Source organism: Artemia franciscana, chromosome 18, assembly GCF_032884065.1.
Source record: "Artemia franciscana chromosome 18, ASM3288406v1, whole genome shotgun sequence".
NCBI classification, from domain to species: Eukaryota; Metazoa; Arthropoda; class Branchiopoda; order Anostraca; family Artemiidae; genus Artemia; species Artemia franciscana.
In genome coordinates, this window is record NC_088880.1 from 15,309,347 (window position 1) to 15,331,784 (window position 22,438).

A 22,438-nucleotide genomic window follows, 5' to 3' on the forward strand; every position below is an offset into this window, starting at 1 on the left:
GGGGTCCTAGTTGTGCTTCACAGAATCACTCTTAAGAGATTAACCTCTCCAAGAAGAAGAGTTAGGAGAAAGGAGGTCCCTAAATTCTTGCAATAACCATATCAACCAAATGAGGATGGCTAATTCCAATCAAACTTGATAAAAAATAATATCTGGGGTCCTAGTTGGGCTTCAAATATTTTTTGGATAAGATCCAATGTGGATGAGATGACGAATTGTTGTCAACGGGATGTTGTCTACCAGATGATGTTGTCGGATCCCAGCCAAGTTTAATGAAAAGTAAAAGTGGGTACACTATTTTGTTCTTTTAAGGGTTTATATTTGATTCGGCCTCTGAGTGGGCAGAGGAATCCTCTAAAGTAGTTCCATGACATCTAGCAGAAAATATTGGCATATATAAGTCAATGTTATTTTTTTTTTTTTTACCTTACTTACTTACTTTCGGTAGGAAACCAGACGACAGACCGTCCTATCCGGAATCAAAGGACGTTAGAATGACCTCTGACAACCATTTAACTTATTGGATGCAGCTTCACTGACAGTCTCCGGTCAGTCTTTCGCTGTCTCTGACCTTGTCTAAGGAATCCCCTCGGGGCTCCATATCTGCCTTATATTTTGGCCATGATCTCTATGGGGAAGGGGAGGAATGCTTAAATTCTTGTCATATATGATTTCAAAACATTAGGTTCTTGACATACATCAAACTTAGTCCTAATTAGCAGTAAATGGCATGGCTTTGCCTATCATTTCGAGTTCACACAAAACGTGGCTAGGGTGCAAGATTCAGGAACACAGTCTTACTGTTTTAAAATCTGCATGTTATCTAACTATCATGACACGGGAAAAAAGAGGTTTTACAACCTCTTGACATCTGCCTATTTACTAGATAGGCTGGAAAAAAAATCAATCAACCAAACCTGGTCAGCAGCTACAGTTATGGTTTCAGGTTTGGTGCTTGATCAGGACTCTGCAAAAAAGGGCTACCACTTGTAATCCATATCCATTAGAAACACCTATTGGATCTCAAACATTGGGGCATATCCAGAATATTTTTCGCAAATGGAAATACTTCTTTTTAACTTGGGACGAACAGCCCAGCTTTTTATGAGCGTCCATAGCCTCATATATATCATCGATGTCTTCAAAACCTCTCACATTTCAGCTTTAGCAGGGATTGCAAACTATTTTGTAATTTTCAAAAAGCTTCCTTTAGGTTTGGTAGTAAAGCGGGCTGTGACTTGTTTTTTACTAGTAGTAGGATAGTGATCCATCAATAAAGAAGATGAATCTTGTTGTTCCAACAGAAGTAAGTACATGTAACCTTTTGGAAACTTAACAAACAAAATAAATGTAAACAAAAATGACGCAAGATTAGGTTTATAGCCTACAAGAGAAAAAAAAAATCGCAGAAAGTTGTTCGAATTAGGAGTGTGGTGGAGTATCTCTAGGTTGAGAACTGTATGGTGTGACCCTATTTTGGCTATGTTGGAGCAATAAAAGCTCTCACTAAGACATGCATATGAATAAATCCATGTAATTTTGAAATATTTGGATCTGGTTCGTTCTCTGAAAGCTCCATAAACCTCCGTCTAAAAGTATTGCTCAAATCACGATAAGAGCCAAACAAGATGTTTACTCACAAACATTGTTTCACTTAAGTTACTGAAGACTCCAAAGCTCTTCATATATTTGAGAGGATTATTTCACAGACCTTAGACACGGAAAAGAAAGACCTAATCTCGGTGACATTGTTTGCCAAAGAGCTTAGTGTCATGGGTGCCTGTAGAAAAACTTTCTCAGAGGAAGAAAGGTCTAAGACAAAGGTATTTTTATGCCACAAATCTCAATTTGATTTAAATTATTACAAATTTTTTGGTTTTATATATTGTTTTTCAAATTTCCAGTCATCGCAAGTGCCCGTGCAAGTGACCAGTCACTCTACCGTGGATTTTAAGAAATACCAGGAATCAAAGCCATATTCAGGAGAGGGATTGGGTTACCGAGTTTGAAATCCCCCCCCTAAACCTTTTTGTGACTCGTAAAAAGTAACAAATAGCATATAAACAAACTTTTTATGTTTTTTTTTAATCCTTTTTGTAAACCCTCTCAAACAAAAATCTTGGATAAGGCCTCTTCAGAAACCCTGAAAATTCGTTAGTCATTACTGTTACATCACAGAGACTTACTGTTGAAAGTACAGACTTCCCAACTGTTAATAAATGGTTCAAGTGAATTATAATCAATTAATCCCTCCCTCCTTATATCCCTAAGCTCCTCCCCTCATTACTGTCCGTACCAAATCCTACCCGTAACTCCCTACACAACACTCTTTCTGTCAGATTTTCAACCCACAATTTCCCGCTACTTAAGGTTCTTACCTCAAAAATCCCTACCATTTGAGTTGCTAAATTATTACTAGATTACATTGAAATCTGATTTTTCGGTCATCAAGTTCAAATTGCTATATGACCATCCTAAAACAGCTTACCTTATGTAGCCAGCATTAATTACTAAAAATTCCAATTTTAACCATGACGCGTATCCAAAGGTTTCTGAGCTTATTATCACAGAAGTAATATTACACTATAGAAATCCAACATAAAGAAACGGTAAGTAAATTTTTCAAAAACGGTGTTCGATTTCCACCAACGCTGGTAATTAATGGGTTTTATAGACACTGATTGCAAATATGAAGGTGAAAATGCAATTTAAGGGTCATAAAAAACAAAGCATTTATAAATTTTTCCACTTGATATTCACTCACTGTCAGAATCTAGCACCCAGAAATCAATAAGGTTAAAACTTCGAAAAATCTTACTGCTCCAAATTTGTCGACTTGGAACGGTAAATTTTTCAAAAACGGTGTTCGATTTCCACCAACGCTGGTAATTAATGGGTTTTATAGACACTGATTGCAAATATGAAGGTGAAAATGCAATTTAAGGGTCATAAAAAACAAAGCATTTATAAATTTTTCCACTTGACATTCACTCACTGTCAGAATCTAGCACCCAGAAATCAATAAGGTTAAAACTTCGAAAAATCTTACTGCTCCAAATTTGTCGACTTGGAACGGTCTAGCAAAGAATTGCCTCGCATCATTTTGGGTGACGATACAGGTGGAAATCCTTTATAGCGTATTGTACAGCAATTGTACAATATAGGGACCAGGACAACGCTATAATTACATTTTCAGTAAATATATTTCAATAAAGATATTAAATGTATTTACGAGACTAGGATTTTTTCTGAGGCAAGGTCTTAGGAAAAAGAGATTAAACGATAATGATAGAAAACAATAAAATTATTTTTTTCCAGCAATTTGTAGATATACGTGAAAATACAGTAGAAAACAAGGTTCCCTAAGATTTTGCGTTGGCTGTCTAAGTTCACACTTTCTCCAAATCCTCACTGCTCAGTAAGGCAAGGCGCCTTAGATGATTATTTGTTTCAAAATTTTAGATCATTCCAACCAAAAGGCTAAAAAAAACCTTAATTTGAGACTCGAGCGGGCTGATAGCTATATTTCCCTTTACGATACTCATAATAAAATTTAGCCTCATATTTGTAAGGGGCTTCAAGACAAAAGAATACCAACTTAGATCGAAATTAAACGTCATTTATAAAATGCGTACATAGAAGGGTTTTAGTTTCGGAGTTGAATATGGCAAAATTAGTCTGATTGTAATCAACATGCTCAATGACCCTTCTAGAACAGGGAGTTGTGAAGTGGGAGCTCATTGAGAGCCTGGGAAGGCACATAGAAACATAAAAATATGTTGAAGATACATTGATAGACACATCTGACAGAACTTGCATTTTATTGATTAACAGCTCAATTGTCGAAACAATCTTTAATCTAGAGAAAACAAAGCGAAAGGCATATATAACTAGAACCTCTGCTTTTCATACAGACTTATAAATTATTCTATATGTTTTTATTAATCACAATTATAGGGAAAGGTGCAAACTACCGTTGGGGAATGAGGGATCCCATATACGCCGTAAGTGTATTTTAGAACAAGATAGGGTCTTTTGGATGAATACAAGAAAATAAACTAATGGAAATAGAAACTTGTTCCAGTCAACTGACTAAATGATCTATCTGTTAAAATATATATATATGTTTAAGTTGTGGAAACACAAAACGTCAAACCTCACTTTAGGATACTCCTGGTGTCAAGAGATTTTAATCGGATTCATAAAGGATCAATGAACAACCATCAAAAAAATTAAAACAAAATAAAAAATAACAAAAACTAAAACCATGAAGAAGCGTGGGGCTAAATAATAGTCACTGCTGCCCGCCTCCTAAAAAAGCAAAATAAAAGTGAGCCCTATGGATCGCAAGATCGCAAGTGAGCGAAAGATAGAATCACCTTTTTGACATAACTAAAAATTGATTTCCTGGAAACTGGACTTCTCGGTCATTCCCCCACCAAAAATTCGTCTAAAAATTTCTCCCCCTGGGAAACCTAAAGGAAAAAATTAATAACCTATCCAAATCCCCTCATTTGATTATTAAATTTCAAAAAAGTGTCTCTCATTTTAATATATAATTAATATATACTTAATATATGATGATAAATATATCTGTATAGATATTAGAAAAGATGTGTCAGGAATTTGGGTTTTCATCACCATCACCCATCATGATTCCCTTGGAGAAAATCTTAATTAAAGTTTGGAGATCCTTTTCTATAAGACAAAAATAAAAGCATTACTACTTCAGGTGAAATTAGTCAACGTGATAAACTTAACCTCCATATATATTTATGATCTTTGCGCATACCTTTCAGGTTATAAGTAGAAGATGAGAACGACTAAGGCAGACTTAGAAAACCCAAAGACAATATCCCTTGATCGTCTCCACGTTCACTGATGTGAGTCAAAGGAACCACTGCTTTTCAAAAGGAAAGTACTAACGAAAGCTGAGTCAATATAGGTGGTATCCCGCAGCGCACCCAGTTAGGAAAATGAGTTAGAAAAGAAATATTTGAAGGGACAGCTAGGGAGCTATGACATAGGAACTATGATCGTAAAAAAAGAAGAAGCTAGACAAAACAGCGACGGGGGCTTTATTACTCTTCTTTTAAACAAAGAAAATTATGACGCTTTAATTTTTTGAAAGCAAAGATAGCGATGTTCAACGAAAAGAAAAGATTAGAAAATAGTGAAATAAAAGCTATTTTTTTTTATTTATGTCGAAAGGTGGTTTTCACTACTTTTTTTAATGTTCTTCATAAGAAAGGGTGTCAGGTTCGGTGATATGTGATGAGGAGTTGAGGGATATTATAAGGGATGAATTAATTGGTCATACCTTCACTTGAAACATTTATTGACAATTTGCTTGCTCACGGCAACTTAGGTTCAAACCTTAGACAAGTTAAATACTTGTGATAGAGAAGATTAAAAACTTTTTAGTCAGTAGTGTTGCTACAATACCTCCTGAACTTACACCCTTATTTGGGCTTTAAAGATTACCTATAATTGGGTCATTGATTTACTTACAGAACCATACTACAAGAGATAATTCATTAGCATAATCTAGCTGGCATCTCATTTTCAAATACCTGTCTGAGTTAGATTTAAAAAAAGAAAGTTGAAATACGTGTTTTGATGATTTAATTCTATAGCTTAGAATTCTAAGTCATACCTTTTTCTGACTTTTTGGACTTAGTACTTAGGACTAGTGAACATGGTTTTTGACCCTTTTTTTATGCAGATTCCTCTGTGGTACTTTATGGATGGTCATCGACATTACATAATTAATTATATTTTTTAATCAGCTTTTTCGTCCATTGGAATGATAAACAATATGGAATGGAATTATATTTAAGAAAAGTGAAGATGATATATTCGAAGAAAGTATGTGCAAAAGATAAAATTATCGTTGCGTTGAATGATGACAAATGCAAATATTTGAACTATCAAACAAGTACTATTGATAAAACTATTGGAAATGTATACGTGAGTTGTTAAGACGGTGGGTGATTAGATTTGTTTGGACTACCCAAAAAATTTTAACTTTTATGATGTTAAATATGCAAGAGTAGCATTTCCAAAGAACTAAGTGCTCAAAGATAATGTAACCCCAAGTATAATAGTAGATGATGAGGTTCACCTTCTTGCTAATGGTTCTGGCAACAAGTTACCTGTTGATAGATCCAATCGTCATCTTTCTGGTATTAGAATTCAAATGAAAGCAAAGAGAAAAATAAAGGCCAGCTTTTGCACTAATGTCATGATGACATTAGTGCAAACTGCCAAAACTTGTCTATGAGCTAAAACTGCAAACTATGTAAAAAGAATGTAATAATAGACAGTTGAATCAAAAGCAGAATAAAAAGGCATTGGCAGATAACATTATCTTCTGAGGAAAAATTATAAAATGTTGATAGAAGTGAATATGATGAAAGAAAAAGAGGTAGCGCCTCGGGATTCCAGGATAACTTAAATATAAACTCTCTATAAGAAAGGTTATATGAGTGGGTTGTGTAATTATAGCGATATTAGCTTGGTTTTTGTAGGAAGCAAATTACCTTATGATGATATTTCTAGACTTGGAGATACTTAGTATAAAGTTTGAAAAGAAAAGCAGTGTGGTTCTAGGATGGGGAGAGCATGCATCTACAAATTTTCCACTCTTAAATTAACAACTGGGAAGTGCCTGAGACATCATACTTTTTTAGTAGTTAGCTTTATAGATTAGTAGCAAATGTTTGATTCAGCCAATAGAAGATCTTCAGCAAAGATCCTATCCTTGCACGGAATACCAAATAAAAACATTAAAGGAATAAGTGTTCTGTACGAGAGTAACACCGCTACGGTTATCAAACAGTTCGTGGTCACCAACTGCAGTAAGAAGCGACCCGGCTCAATAGTAACCAAAACTCTAAAAAGTGGAATTTGATACCAATAGCTACATCAAAAGAATTGCATTTTAATGCTGATTTTAAATATATAAGTTTAATCAAGTTTAATTATACCCATCAAAAGTTACGAGCCTGAGAAAATTTGAGTTATTTTAGAAAATAGGGGGGACAACGAAAATTAAAACGAATTAAAACTTAATTAAACTTAAAACGAATTAAAATTAAAACATCAAAACTTAAAACGAACAGAAATTACTTCGTATTTGAAAGGGGCTGCTTCCTAATCAATGCCCAGCTCTTTACGCTAAAGTTTTTTACTATTTTAAAAAGAAGAGTTGAGAGAAAGAGTCAAACTTTAGCGTAAAGAGCGGGGCGTTGATTAGGAATCAGCCCCTTTCATATACGAAGTAATTTCTGTTCGTTTTAAATTTTAATGTCGCTCCTTACTTTCAGTTGAAAAAAACTTGTTTTTTTATTTAATTAAGGTAAGAAATGAGGTTTGTAGCTGGTTTCGAGTTGAATCAGGAGTTAATCAGGGTTAATTTCTATCCCCATTTGTATGATCTGCTTTGATGGACTTTGTCCTAAGTAACACGGCAAAGGTTATAGCAGATTATGGAATCAAGCGGCAATGTACATATGTCCTAGACTTAGGTTATGCGGATGATTAGAGCATCCTAAATTAAAATGATATCACAATGAATGAGTTTTTGGATGTTTTGAAAGCTCAGGGTGCAGAGATAGGCTTGAAACTTTAGGTTAAGAAGACTAAGTCGCTTAAGCTTGGAATAAGTGAAGCCAAAGAAGTGACATTGGAAAACCAAGAAGATCAATCAAGTGAATAGCTTCACTTTCATAGGTATAGCAAAGATATGGGTACAATGAAATTGTTTAAAGTAGATAGGCCAAGGCCCAGGATGTTTTTTTTCACAGTTGAAAAAAGTTTGGAACAACAGGAAGATAAATCTGGAACCAATATTAAAATCTTGAAAGCTGCAGTGATGACAGCAGTGAAGTATAGTTCTGAGACGTGGACGTTGGACAATTTGGACGTTGGACAATTGGCTCAAAAGACGGTGGACAATTTATTAGATGTTTTTCAGTAGAATTGTCTACGAATTGTTTTCGGTAGCCGTTTGACTGACTGTATTTCAAACAGTAAGTCGCACGAAAAATGTGGTTCTATCCCGCTTTCTAGGTCTATAATGACATAATGGATGAGATGACTATGGCATATTCTCCAAATGAAGGATGATATCAAACATTTCGTGGTAACGAACTGTAGTAAGGAGCGACCCGGCTATATAGTAACCAGAACTATAAAAAATGGAATTTTGATACCAATAGCTACATCAAAAGAATTGCATTTGGATGCTGATTTTAAATGTTAAAGTTTCATCAAGTTTAGTCTTACCCATCAAAAGTGACGAGCCTGAGAGAATTTACGTTATTTTAGAAAATAGGGGAAAACATCCCCTAAAAGTCATAGAATCTTAACGAAAATCACACCATCAGATTCAGCGTATCAGAAAACCCTACTGTAGAATTTTCAAGCTCCTTTCTACAAAAATGTGGAATTTTGTATTTTTTACCAGAAGGCAGATCACAGATGCGTGTTTATTTGTTGTTTTTTTTTCCAGGGGTGATTGTATCGACCCAGTTGTCCTAGAATGTTGCGAAAGGTCTCATTCTAACGGAAATGAAAATTTTTAGTGCCCTTTTTAAGGAACCAAAACAATGGAGGGCACCTAGGCCCCCTCCCACGCTAATTATTTTTCAAAAGTCACCAGATCCAAATTCTGAGATATCCATTTTATTCAGCGTAGTCGAAAAACCATATAACTATGTCTTTGGGGATGACTTACTCCTCCACATTCCCCGTGGGAGGGGCTACATGTTACAAACTTTGACCAGTGCTTACATATAGTAATGGTTACTGGGAAGCGTACAGGCGTTTTCATTAGGATTTTTTGGTTGGGAGGAGGGTTTGAGAAGAGGGGGGTATGCTGGGGGAACTTTCCATAGAGGAATTTGTCATGGGGGAAGAAAATTTCCATGAAGGGAGCGCAGGATTTACAAGCATTATTTAAAAAAAAAAACAATGAAAAAATAAATTTGAAAAAGTTTTTTTTCAGCTGGAAGTAAGGAGCAGCATTAAAACTTAAAACGAACAGAAATTATTACCCATATGAGAGGCTCACCTCCTCCTAATACCTCGCTCTTTACGCTAAAGTATTTTTTGTGATTTCAAGTATTTATTCTACGGCTTTTGTGATTCAGGGTCATTCTTAATGAATTGTGACAAAATTTAAGCTTTAGTGTAAAAAGCAAGGTATTGACGAGGGGACGAACCCCCTTATATACGTAATAAAAACATGAGAATACAAAAGTTCTTTACGTAAGTTAATTTATAAGTTACGTAATATCATTTACTAATAAAAAGATTCATAAAAAATTAAAAGCTCTAGCTGCCTTGTTAATTAACCGACAAATCAGAGGAAGCGGGGGCTTCCTCCCCCACTCTTTTTTCTCAAAATCATTCGATAAAAATTATGAGAAAGCCATTTAGGAAAAAAATGAATATGCAAATTTCGTTTTAATTATTCCTCTGGGGAGAGCCAAAATCAAAACATGCATTGATTCAAAAACGGTAAGAAATTAAATTTAAAAAAAAAACAAGTTTTTTAACTGAAAGTAAGGAGCGACATTAAAACTTAAAACGAACAGAAATTATTTCGTATATGAAAGGGGCTGCTTCCTCATCAACGCCCCGCTCTTTACGCTAAAGTTTTTTACCGTTTTAAAAAGAAGAGAGAAAGAGTCAAACTTTAGCGTTAAGAGCGGGGCGTTGATGAGGAGGCAGCCCTTTTCATATACGAAGTAATTTCTGTTCGTTTTAAGTTTTAATGTCGCTCCTTACTTTCAGTTAAAAAACTTTTTTTTTTATATTTAATATTGCCAAAGGTTGTCCTTTTTGGCCGACCATCTTTGGCCAAACAATAAGTAAGTCACCTTAAGATTGGTTAACTTTTTGGGAGGGCGTACAGAGGGAGGCTTTAAAATAGACTGGGATGGAGGAAAAGCTGGCGTAGCAGCGATTACATCAGCTAGATTAGTGTTGCAGTGAGTTGTTAGTAGTAAAAACCAGTGTATAATTTTATGAAATATGAAGCAAATCAGTTCACTTAAATAGAGGTTTAAAATGATGCAAGAAACATTTTTCTGCAATAAAAGAGAGGCATTACCCTGCAGCCCTCTTATTCAGGCTTAGTCTAAATAGAGGATGATGAAAGACCAACTTCTCCCCCTAATTTCATGAAAAATCTAGTGAGCCAACTTAATTAAATCAACCATTAAGAAAATGTCCATATTAACGATTTACTTTATATGGACTACGAAAATTTTCATGAACGAATGCGCCATCATGCGACATTACTTCCTCCGCATCTGAAAAGCTCAATATACAGTTTTTTGGTATTTTTAAATGGGTTAATAGTCTTAAAATTTTTATTCGATAGCGACTTGGTCCTCTTTGGGGAAAACTGTAGTTTGGCGCCACGAAAGGACAAAAATTTATCTTTTCCCGTGCCAGTCTTTTGGTCACTTAAAAAGGATACCAAAATTTTAAATTTTCGATAGAGTGAGCCTTATCCCGATTGTTTCGAGATCACCCCTGGATATAAAAAAAAAAAAAAACCACTAACAGATAACAAAACAACGAGACACCCATTCGCGATCTTTCTTCTGGAAAAGAAAAAAAATGAAAAATCGGATATTTTTGTAAATAGAAGCTTGAAACGATTACACTATGGTTTTTAATGTGCTAAAATTTAACCCTATCATTTTTATTAACGCCACTTGGCTTTTAAGGGGTATTTCACCCCTTTTTCAAAAATCAGGCAAATTTTCTCAGGCTCATAGCTTTGGATGGATAGCATTAAACGTAACGAATTTTATACACCCGAAATCAGCACAAAAATCAGATTTTTCTATGTAGTTATTGTTACCAAAACTTTTTCTTTAGGGTTTCGGTTACTATTGACCCGAGTCACTCCTTTCTTACAGTTCGCTATCACGAACCGTTTGATGGCTGGCAAGCGTCTTCAACTTTAGAGAAAATCCGGTTTCTAGGAATTCTTTTTATCTATGCAAACAAAACGTACCAAGGGTGCAAAACCAACTAACGAACATGGTTAGCCCAGTAGGAAGAGTGTCTGACTTCCTTTATTGCGGTTGCGGGTTCAACTTCCGTGTTGTGTTTTTCCCGTCTGTAAAAAAGTAAAATAGGGAAATAAATTCTTTTCTGAGTATAATCTTGCACTTGTGGAGTGACAATCAATATTAGATATCAAAACATCAATATGAATAAAAACTTGAATAAAGGGGTTAGGGGATCTTTTCTCTCCGTAATTGAATATTTTCGAAGTTATGATGTAGGCAATTCTACCCTGTTTTGTTTCATGACTGGGGGATCGAGCTGAAATATCCAAGGATAGTATTGTTGGAGAGGGCAAGAAGACTCTGAATTTGTATTAGGGGTGATCAAAATGGTTTCCTCCGATCCTCATAAAAGAGTATGTGTCATTTCTTTTTTGTATACCTTGAGTTCCACAGGCTTGGCCGCTTGTCTCTTGATATATAAGTATGACAAAATCCAGGGATAGAACAAAAGAGGTTTTGATAGACGTAAAACTGAAGAGGTCTTTAACCAAATTCTTTAGAATTAGTTTCAATATCAAATACCTATACCATAATTGGACCAGTAATGCTTTTTTGGTCCTGTTTTTGTTTGAACTACCTATTTCTAGTTCAACAAACAGTAAGTGTTCTAACTTTAGATGTATCTTAGTTCAAATAATCTTTTTAATGCTAGTCGAAGTGAAGTTTCAATAAAAATCCAAGTGCTACAATTCCGATTAGTTTATCAATTATAGTTAAATTAAGTATTAAAGAAACCAGAGGAATACTTTCTATTCCGCTTTGGAAAACTTTTCAGATATTATTCCCTGGTATTACATTTCTGAGATGAGACTTAAATTGACACAATTGGTTTTTATTGTCGAACTAGAATCTTTCAATCAACAATATTTCGACTTGAATACTGTAAGCGTCTCTTTCCAGATCTTCAACTTCCAAAAGAAGTAAATCCAAAATCTAATATTATTTATGTTTTTATCATTCCCCTATCTTTAGGAATAAATTTGGGAAAATCTAACGAGCTACTTTATGATTTTCTCCTTACGGAAACATTTAGTATTCAGCTACGAGGAATAGCGAATGCTCTTGAGTGATAATGCGAGTTCGTTTCTGAAAATTCATAAACATGTTTTCATTTTATCTATATTATCCGCTATATCTTATTTTCTATACAGAACTGTTCTGGTGAGTTAGTTTATAAAAGAAAATTAAAAAATTTTCAAAAGAAAGTGAGGAGAAAAAAAAACAAAAAAAGAAGAAAAACGAAAACAAGCAACTTAAACCAAGTAAACCTTATTGTATGTTAAAGGTCTTCCAGGAGGGAGTGCTGCCACTTCAAACCTGCTGTTCATAAAAAGATTTTTTTTTCTTTTGATATATAGATATATCTATTTTCAACACAAGAAAAAAACAACTGAATAACACACACAATCAGAGATTCCACAAAGGCTCCATGGGCCGTGAAGCAGATTTTACTGATGCTTTTCTAAAAGTAGTTAGGAGAGCACTTAAAAAGCAATTTTGAGCAGCCAGGTACAAATTTAGAAATATTTACGGAAATAAAAGTTAAAAAAAATTATTTGCACCAGAATTTTTCAGGCAAAACAGACAAAAAGTTTACCTTTTCTATTCACCAAAATAAGTAAGCTAATCAACGGAAAACACTGAGTATGAAATTGCAATAGAAAAAACAAGACCAGAGAAGACTATTAAGTCTTTAAATATTTTGTAATCAGACAAACAACCAAATAAAGGAGTTGAAGAGAAAGTTTGAGGCTGGAGATGTTAAGAATAACCCTAAATCTTTCTGGGCTTATGCCACTCAAAAATGTAGCAGCAGACGCACAGTCCCAGATATCCTGCACAATAGTCAATCAGTTGCTGATCCCGAGCTGAAATTTGAAATTTTCAACCAAAATTTTTCATCTATTTTTTCCTCCAATTCCAGTACTATTTATCCTATACCTCCTTTATACGATGTATCACATACGATGGAACCATTTCTGATTACTTATACATTGGTTCTAAAGGAATTTACATCCCTCATACTGAATAAATCTGCTGGTCCAGACGGCATTCACCCACGTATCCTACATGAATGTCGTGAACATTATCGTGAATGTCGTGAACATTATCCACCCATTAGCATGACGTCAGCGGTTGTTAAGGTTCTTGAATGGATAATCAATTCTACAGCTGTTAAACACCTTGAAACAACTAATGTTGTACATAGTTCACAACATGACTTTCGTTCAGGAAGATCTGTTGACACCAATCTCTATGAATTTTATGATCACATCACCAAGTTGCTTGATATGGGGTTCCTGCTGACATGATTCTGCTTGACTTTCCTAAAGCTTTTGAAAAAGTTTGTTACTAGCGACTTAAAATTCAATTACGTGCAGTCAAGCTTGAAGAGAAATCTCTGCTCTGGATCCTTGATTTTCTTCATTTGCGATCTCAATGTTTTCAGTTATTTGATGACTCGATAATCGTAGTCTTTCTTCCTGCGCATGTTTTGAGTGGGAGCTCCAAAGAGAAGTATTTTGAGTCCCACACTATTTAATATCTTCATCAATGAGGCTCTTTCCATTATCAGCAGTAAATCAACTCTTTATGCAAACGACCTGAAGCTTCTTGGACCAGCCTCTTCTACAAAATAATCTCTAACTGCTGGGTCAATGGAATGAGGTTTGGCTTCTTGAATTGAATGTTGCCAAGTGCCATGTCATTCACTTTGGCAAACTGAATCCTTTTCGCTCTTATTTATTCTCAGGCCACCCACTCTCCTCTTTAAATAATGAGGAGGATCTTGGTGTCACTATTGACAATGAACTAAAATTCAGCACTCATGCTAAGAGGTCTGCTACTGGGGCTAATTCAACTATGGGACTGATTAAGGGTACCCTTTCCACTTTTTCACCTAAAGTTATCAGTCTCCTATATAGGGGACTTGTGCGTCTTAAACTTGAAGTTGAAATGTCTCTTGCCTTCCAATATTTCAAAACAGACATAAAAGTTATTGAAGATGTGCAGAGACGTGCCACCAAAGTGATAGCTGGCATGCGGGAGCTTTCCTGCCCTGTAAGACTATCAAAGCTAAGAGAAATAGAGCAGATGCCATTTTAGCCTACAAGTTATTGAGGGCTAATACTCTCGCAGTATTATTACCTACTCACGGTGCCAACTCAAGAACTAGAGGTCATCTCCTGAAACTTGTCAAGCAGTCTACAGCATCTAGAGTCCGCACTCAATTCTTTTCATTACGAATTGTCAAATCTTGAAACAAACTATCTAACAGTTACTGATGAATCCATTGATGTTTGCAAACGAAAACTGGACGTTCAATAGTCCTCCAGAGAGTGTAAACTCAATTGGGATGCTACTGATAAAGCAACAGCACCTGGTCACTAAAAAACTTTGTATACAATCCAAGTCATCATTCTGGAGCTCTACAAGGAGAAATCTTTAAGATTGCTCTTAGCTGTAATTTAAGGTAATTTTAGGTAATTAAATAGTTAGACTGTCATGCCATGTTTTACCACTTTTCTGTGATTTTACTGCAGTTATATCAACCTCAGTTGATAATAAAGTCACAAAAAATCATAAATAAGCAGATACCCCCCCCCCCCAAACAAAAAAAGAATGAAACGTCGCTGACCCTTATGGCCATCACATTTAAGGGTTGAGGTGAACTCACAGTCAATTACATATTGTCGAGTGTTTTGAACTGATACCAAGATCAAAAGACAAACAGCTAAACTAAGTAGTAAGCTATTGGGATGCTACTGATAATGCAACAGCACCTGGTCACTAAAAAACTTTGTATACAATCCAAGTCATCATTCTGGAGCTCTACAAGGAGAAATCTTTAAGATTGCTCTTAGCTGTAATTTAAGGTAATTTTAGGTAATTAAATAGTTAGACTGTCATGCCATGTTTTACCACTTTTCTGTGATTTTACTGCAGTTATATCAACCTCAGTTGGTAATAAAGTCACAAAAAATCATAAATAAGCAGATACCCCCCCCCCAAACAAAAAAAGAATGAAACGTCGCTGACCCTTATGGCCATCACATTTAAGGGTTGAGGTGAACTCAAAGTCAATTACATATTGTCGAGTGTTTTGAACTGATACCAAGATCAAAAGACAAACAGCTAAACTAAGTAGTAAGCTATTGGGATGCTACTAATAATGCAACAGCACCTGGTCACTAAAAAGCTTTTTATACAATCCAAGTTATCATTCTGGAGACCTACAAGGAGGCATCTTTAGATTGCTCCTAGCTGTAATTTAAGGTAATTATAGGTAATTAAATAGTTAAACTGTCATGCCATGTTTTACCACTTTTCTGTGATTTTACTGCAGTTACATCAACCTCAGTTGGTAAGCAAGTTAGAAAAAATCATCATTCCCTCCCCCCCCCAAAAAAAGAATGAAAACACCACTGACTCTTATGGCCATCACACTTAAGGGTTGAGTTGAAGTCACGGCTATTTCCATATTATCAAGTGTTTTGAACTGACATCAAGATCAAAAGATAAACAGTTACACTAAGTAGTAAGCTATTGGGATGTTGATTTTTTTTATTACTTTATCAAATAATTTTCAAACTCGACAATAACTGCCACCGAAGTGATGTGCAAACATAATATACCGCACACTATGTAAATTAGTTCTAGTCCAAACTTTTAACCTCCAATCTAGGCGGATATAAAACAAAACACCCATAAAATATTTCCTCCGTCTTGGCTATTAAATGCTATATGAGTGAAATTGCATTCTCTATTATATCAGATCGTTCAGACTATATCAGAGTTAAATTTGAAAAATAAGGGTTGTCAACTGAAAGTAAAATGTGATATTAAAACCTTTCACAAACATAATGTCACCCTCAATCACAGCTATTTACAATAAATTTAGATTAGCACTTTACTGAAAGTGTTAAAGAGTGGAAACAGATAGAACCATTTGTGAATCGAAAGCCTTTTATTTACCAACTATCTTTCAAATATTTGAACTAATACTTTTGATTGTCAAAACGAAAGCGAAAAAAAAAAACCTTCGATGCTCGGCATTACAACAAACAAATTTGACTTTTTACCACAAAGCTCTTGTCACAGAAAATTCAGTCTTGAAGCATTGGGGGAAAAAATCCAAACCTTCATCACCACAAAAGTAAGCTATTAGAATATTTTTTGACTATAACAAACATCGCATCTTATTTTAATTCTGTTTTGGATCCTTATCTGACTATTGGGGACAGTAATAAGAACGGTTAAGAGATTAATCGTTTCTCAAAGTGATGTTTCATGTTCCAGTTCCATCTCACAATTTCATTAAAGAGCTTACAGTTAAATTAGCCAGTTTTTTCCATTATTCCTTACTGTTCCAAACCATATATCAAGTCTTCTATCTCAGAAGGTCTCTAACAATTTTCCAAGTGAGTTGCTTAAGCTAATTGCCATTTCCCTCTGTTGACGATACTTTAATGTACTCTTTTTTCTAGGGGCATATTTTCCCCCCTCTTGAATAGGATTTGAATTAATCCCTCATCTCGGAGGCTTAAAGTTAAGTGACTACTAGTGACATATTTATGGGCCATCTTTTGTATCTTCTTTTGCGTTAATGAAATCAAAGAAAAGGGCCTTTTAATTCTTACTTAAATCTTCACTTTAGATTACAAATATAAATACAAATACCCAAAACCTGGATTACCCTTCTCATGGACAAAGATTAAAAGAATGAAGCCCATTCGCACAGTGCTCCAATTAAATGCAAACAAAGCCATTGACCGGGTTTTGCTGAATGTATTCTATCAGCTGTTCACAGAGGTTAAACTATGCGAATACCACAAAAAGACAAAATTTTAAGCAAAGCTCTTGTTTCTAGCATGTTTGGTCGGGGTCCTATTTTGCGTTCTAGAAAATTTGCTTGCGACAAGTATGTAAAGGCACTCCTTCCTCCTTCCCTAAAGAGGTCAATCAATCCTGGACCCTCAAAATGCGTATATGGGATATTAACGATTACTTCTGAATATATTTTACAATATAGGTCCAACTGTCCTTTTTGGTAGATACCCTAATAACTAAAATATTATGTATCCATGTCCCTCCCCTTAGAAATTTCATATTTGTCAGACCCAAAAAACAACTCTTATCAAGTTAGGTAGAAAATGAGCCCCTCTTCTGGAGGACATTCTGACTTGCAAGAGTTTAGATACTCCCTCCACCTAAAGATGCTTGATCGTATTTGGACCCAAAAAGCCACATTATGAAAATCAACTTTCACTTCCCCAATTTTTTTTTAGACATACCTAAAACAATAATATCCCTCCTTTCTTATTGTACACAGATTTGGCATAGACCCTGGGCCATGAAAAAACGTAATTAAAACAGAAGTTCTTAATTCTTTTCGGGTTTAGTTGTATCAGGCGAATTGTTCCGGTAGAGATCACGATAATAAAAATAAAAAGACTTCCACCATACAAAAATGTCAAATAAGTAACAGACCCCCAAATGACTACAGAAATTCAATCAGCCTGCTCTTAATTCCCCCCCCCCCCCAATTTGAATGAAAATATAAAAAAAAACTATTGCGGCAAGTGATGCCATAACAAGAATTTAAGGATCCCTTCCCCTTTGCAAAGGTCGGTTTGCGTCTAGACAAATAAAAGATAATAAAAGGAAGAAAAGAATGCAATCTATTACTTCCCACCAAATTTGGTTGGGATCCAATATCATCTTTTGGTAGATGGTGCAAGGAAAGATTTAACCCCACATCCCCCAACAATCTCTTAGGATGTTAAATCAATTCTTAGAATCTGAAACGGCACAATCATGAGTTATGACACAATCTTTTGCTCCTCACTGAATTTGTTTGAAGTCCAAAATTCCCTTCTAAAAGATGTCACGACGAAAACAAATTAATAGAGCCCTTCCTTCTCAGAAGTTCGATTGTAGTTGAATTAGTCTTTGACTTTAGAAGACTAGAAATATTCCATCTAATATTGCTTCTGACTAAATTTGATTGAGACCCGAAAAATATCTTTGGTTACTGTTCTCATGGCAAAAATTTTGGAGCACCTCTCCCTTCCCAAAATAATTCGGATCGCGACCTGATTTCCCAAATTCACAACTAAGATATTAGCTCACCCCCACCCCCAAACACATACTAATTTTTATTACAACCCTTTCTACAAAACTACTGATTTTACAATCTTTTCTAGTAAATGCACTGATGAAAGGTATTTAAGCAGCCCCTCCTCCTAGATAGGTTGAATCGGGTACGAATATCCGAGATGCAGAACGGTGACACTCTCGCTTCTCAGCAAGCTAGATTTAAATTAGTAAATCTGTTCGCCCTCCACCATATAGTTCCAAATGGTTAAGAACCGTGACAATTGTCGAACAAGGTTGGTTGAGATCCTTTTCTGCTAAATATCCGTGTCCGAACATCTCCAACCGAAATTAGGTTGGAGAAGGAGCGTGCGTAGCTGTGTTGGCCTCAGGCGGCTAGGTTCTGCAGTGAGTTATTAGTAGTAGTAGAAGTAGTAGATGTCCGTATGAAAAGAATTAGGAGTCCCTAAAATTTCCCTCCACCGTACAGTTGGATCTTTTGACGAAAGCATAACTGTTAGTTCTTTACTCCTAATTGTTTCGTTTTCCACATTATAAAGTATGCAAGGGAGAAAACAACTGAAAATGTATATATTTTTTATTTTCATAAAATTAAGCACGTTTCAATGATAAAATGTAACTTTGTACACCTGAACGTCAATGTTAAAAGTTAAGAACAACTAAAACAGCTACCAGCCAAGGAAACACAATGTAGTTAATTATCTTAAAGAATTAGATTCGGTTAAACAACACTATAACTAATTTCAAGGCCTACTTGTAGCTAAGCAAGCCAGGTCAGCTTCCACGATAAAACCATAGCATTATTCGGAAAAAAACAAAAAATGATGTCAATTTTAAAAACAGGTTAAGAGTCACACAAAACAATTTTGCAAAGACTTCTGGCTTTTAAACAGTGTTCTGTTCTTAAAATTAAGGAGATAAAATAGCATGAGCTGTTATCAAACGGGAAATACATATGATTGACAAGAGAAGAGATATTCGTCAAAAAACACTAAAAAAAATACAAGGTACTGATAATACAAATGCTTTATGGGTTATAAAGGAGGGAGATGATACATACACTATCTAAACACTAACTAATAAACAATAAAACAAAATAAGGCAGAGGAGGAAGGAGAGAGAAAGAAAAAGAAAGAGAGAGGAGAATATGGGAAGATTTTTGTGATTTACGAAAGTCTGAGCTAAAAAAAATAATACAAATAATAACAGAGAAATGCTTATAAAGATAATAAAAAAAATCCTGTGGAAACAATTTTTTTTTTCATTATTTTAAAGATGCAAAACAGTGGCATTATCGAAATGAATAATGAAGGGCATTCCATATGAAAAAATATATGTACTTCTGAAATTATAATCGCAAATTTGAGGAATGTGAAAACAAAGTGAAACAAAAAAGGAATACAATAAACGATTTAACAGACAGAAAATAAAATACGGTAAGTAAAGATATTAATTTAAGAGGTTGCAACGGTGATAATAAGTATGATATTTTTATTAAGTTCGGTGAATTTTTATCTAATATTGGACCTGAAGAGCAGGCTAAACTGTATGATAAGCATCAGGAAATGGAGTATAATACCATTCATGATGAAACACGTTAACCTTTAACAATGAGTTTTGAGATGGTTACCAGTGAAGAAATCAGTAAAATTGTTAAGTCACTGGAATGAAACTCAGCTTATCTCTTCGAGACTTATAACAATCTTAGCTTACATGTTACCCTGAATGGTAATTATAATTGATGCTTTCCTGGAAAAGTGTAAGTTCTTTGAACAGCTTAAAGTCAGGAAAGTCATCCCTCTTCATAAGGGTGGCTGCAAAAGTCACATTGAAAACTCTATTTTCAAAATTGACATTTAGACAAATATCGAATTTGCCTTTTTTTTTATCTAAGATATTAGAGAAAGTCGTCAATAAACGCCTTTATGATCTTTTCAAGACTAATGGCGTATTAAGTGAATCTCAATTTGGGTTCCGCAAGGACCACTTTACAACTCATACTTTGTAGTATCTGGTTGATTAAGTAAGTAGTGCACTGAATAACAGAAATTACCAAAGTCAATTTTCACAGACATAAGAAAGTCATTAGAAACTGTAAATTTCAGGATTTTCCTGAATCTACTACGTATCTAGAAATTCGCGTTGTCCCCTTGCAGTGGTTGGAAAGTTGCCTCAATGGATGATCCATACAGGTAGTATTAAGTGATGTTATTTCATCGTAGCATTAATTAAAATATGGAGTGGGCCAAGGCTCCGTAACAGGTCCTTTGTTTTATTTGGTTTATGTCGACAACATGTAATCTTATCGCGGAAATGTTTACGATACTCCTTTTGCTTATGACACAGTCAGGGGCACCATGTAGGGGAAGAATACCGCCCAATGTTTTCAGCCAGTCAAAAAAAAATACGAGTCAGTAAGATAGTGGCGACTATTTTACAGCCTTTTTTAAAATAAATATTAAATGGGCTGATGGAACTGGTCTTCTGACCTATCAGGTTTAGAGTCAGATCTATTTCAATAGCATAGGAAAATATTACCATAGATTTAAGACCATAAACCCTAACAGCAGATGGTAGTACGCGGTTTCCATACGCCATCCGGTTGGCTACTGGGAAACTGAGAGGCAAGTGGGAAACTTTGTGTGTACTCGACTACCAACTTTCTCACCGACAAGCCGGCTTTTTACAAGTCGGCTTGCTAGCTTATAAACTCGTCCTGTGCACTTTGGATTTTAAGATATTAAGTTTACTAGCTAAAAAATGTCGTTCATACGGTTTTCGCAGAGGATAAACAGCACATCTTGAGCTACAACGGGTAAATTATACCCCTTACCACTTTACCGACTGAGCCATCAATGGTAGTTTTTGCACCGTACCTACACCACAGTTGCACTTTTAATTCGGTCGGGAAGAGCCCGGAAGCCAATATTTAATCCGAGATAGGAGAGATTTAATTCACCACATTTCAATCGTTCATTGAAAAGAGAATTTTAACAAAACCCCAACAAACGCACGCAAATTATAATTTTTGGCAATTATAAGCGTTTCTTTCTTTTCAAAAAGTTACCAAAAGAATTATATTTCCTGCGGAACAATTAGTAATTTCTTAGGGACAAATATGACTAAATCCGTTAACAAAAACTATGTATTTATACACATACACGTATTTGTGCACATTCTTAATAATCAAAGCCATAAGAAAACATGATAAGCTCCGGGAACCACCCACCTCAGAAGATTACTGCAGTATCTTCAACCATTAATACTCATTCTTCGATCATTTCGTCCGCTCTTTGTTTTAAAGATGTAACTGATTTGAAAATGAGTAGGGTTGATTATCAGAGTTTCAAAGTGAAGATAGTGAGAAAAGACAATTCAAGAAACACATAATGTAGCTTTAAGTGAACAACAAATAATCGAGCTCCATATGAAAAGTCAAAATACACCTTCCTAAACCCTAGTAACTATGTGGTTTTAATCATGTTTCAGCACAAAAGTAACAAAGTCACTAATTTTTTTTTTTTAACTTCTATCCTATGCGTATCACGATAAACAGTTCGCAGCAGACACTTAATGGGATGATTTCTTCTGTAAAAATGATATTTGACTTGTTTTTTTATGGAAGTTTGAAGTTCTAGGTGGCCTTTATATCACAAGAGATTTCAACACATTTTAAAGGTTAACAGCCTTGGTCTTGGAGAATTATAATAACTAAAGAGTTTTCAAAGAATTAATCGAGCTCCATATGAAAAGTCAAAATACACCTTCCTAAACCCTAGTAACTATGTGGTTTTAATCATGTTTCAGCACAAAAGTAACAAAGTCACTAATTTTTTTTTTTTAACTTCTATCCTATGCGTATCACGATAAACAGTTCGCAGCAGACATTTAATGGGATGATTTCTTCTGTAAAAATGATATTTGACTTGTTTTTTTATGGAAGTTTGAAGTTCTAGGTGGCCTTTATATCACAAGAGATTTCAACACATTTTAAAGGTTAACAGCCTTGGTCTTGGAGAATTATAATAACTAAAGAGTTTTCAAAGAATTAATCGAGCTCCATATGAAAAGTCAAAATACACCTTCCTAAACCCTAGTAACTATGTGGTTTTAATCATGTTTCAGCACAAAAGTAACAAAGTCAATAATTTTTTTTTTTTTTAACTTCTATCCTATGCGTATCACGATAAACAGTTCGCAGCAGACACTTAATGGGATGATTTCTC

The 22,438-nt window shown here is 35.0% G+C and overlaps 2 protein-coding genes and 1 long non-coding RNA gene across 5 annotated transcripts in view; 2 read left to right on the forward strand and 1 right to left on the reverse strand.

The window, feature by feature from the left end:
* The window catches only part of LOC136038669 (uncharacterized), a 58,458-nt gene extending 53,537 nt beyond the window's left edge, over window positions 1-4,921 (forward strand). Inside the window, exon 3 of the long non-coding RNA XR_010620264.1 lies at window positions 4,800-4,921. This is a non-coding gene — a long non-coding RNA (uncharacterized LOC136038669). The remainder of the gene's footprint in view (window positions 1-4,799) is intronic.
* LOC136038665 (uncharacterized) overlaps window positions 1-22,438 on the reverse strand; it is a 206,537-nt gene that overhangs the window by 171,481 nt on the left and 12,618 nt on the right. The window contains exon 2 of one of the 3 annotated variants that reach the window (XM_065721937.1): window positions 11,039-11,143. The exons of 1 other annotated variant lie outside the window; for it this stretch is intronic. The gene's annotated coding sequence lies outside the window, so the exon portion shown is untranslated. Of the gene's footprint in view, window positions 1-4,792; window positions 4,901-11,038; window positions 11,144-22,438 lie in introns of those variants that run through there. One more of the 3 variants, XM_065721936.1, reaches the window with a different exon arrangement.
* On the forward strand, window positions 5,851-13,408 carry LOC136038386 (uncharacterized). The gene is made up of 2 exons (XM_065721456.1): window positions 5,851-5,970; window positions 12,809-13,408. Exons 1-2 carry the CDS (start codon window positions 5,851-5,853, stop codon window positions 13,406-13,408), a joined length of 720 nt encoding a protein of 239 aa, XP_065577528.1.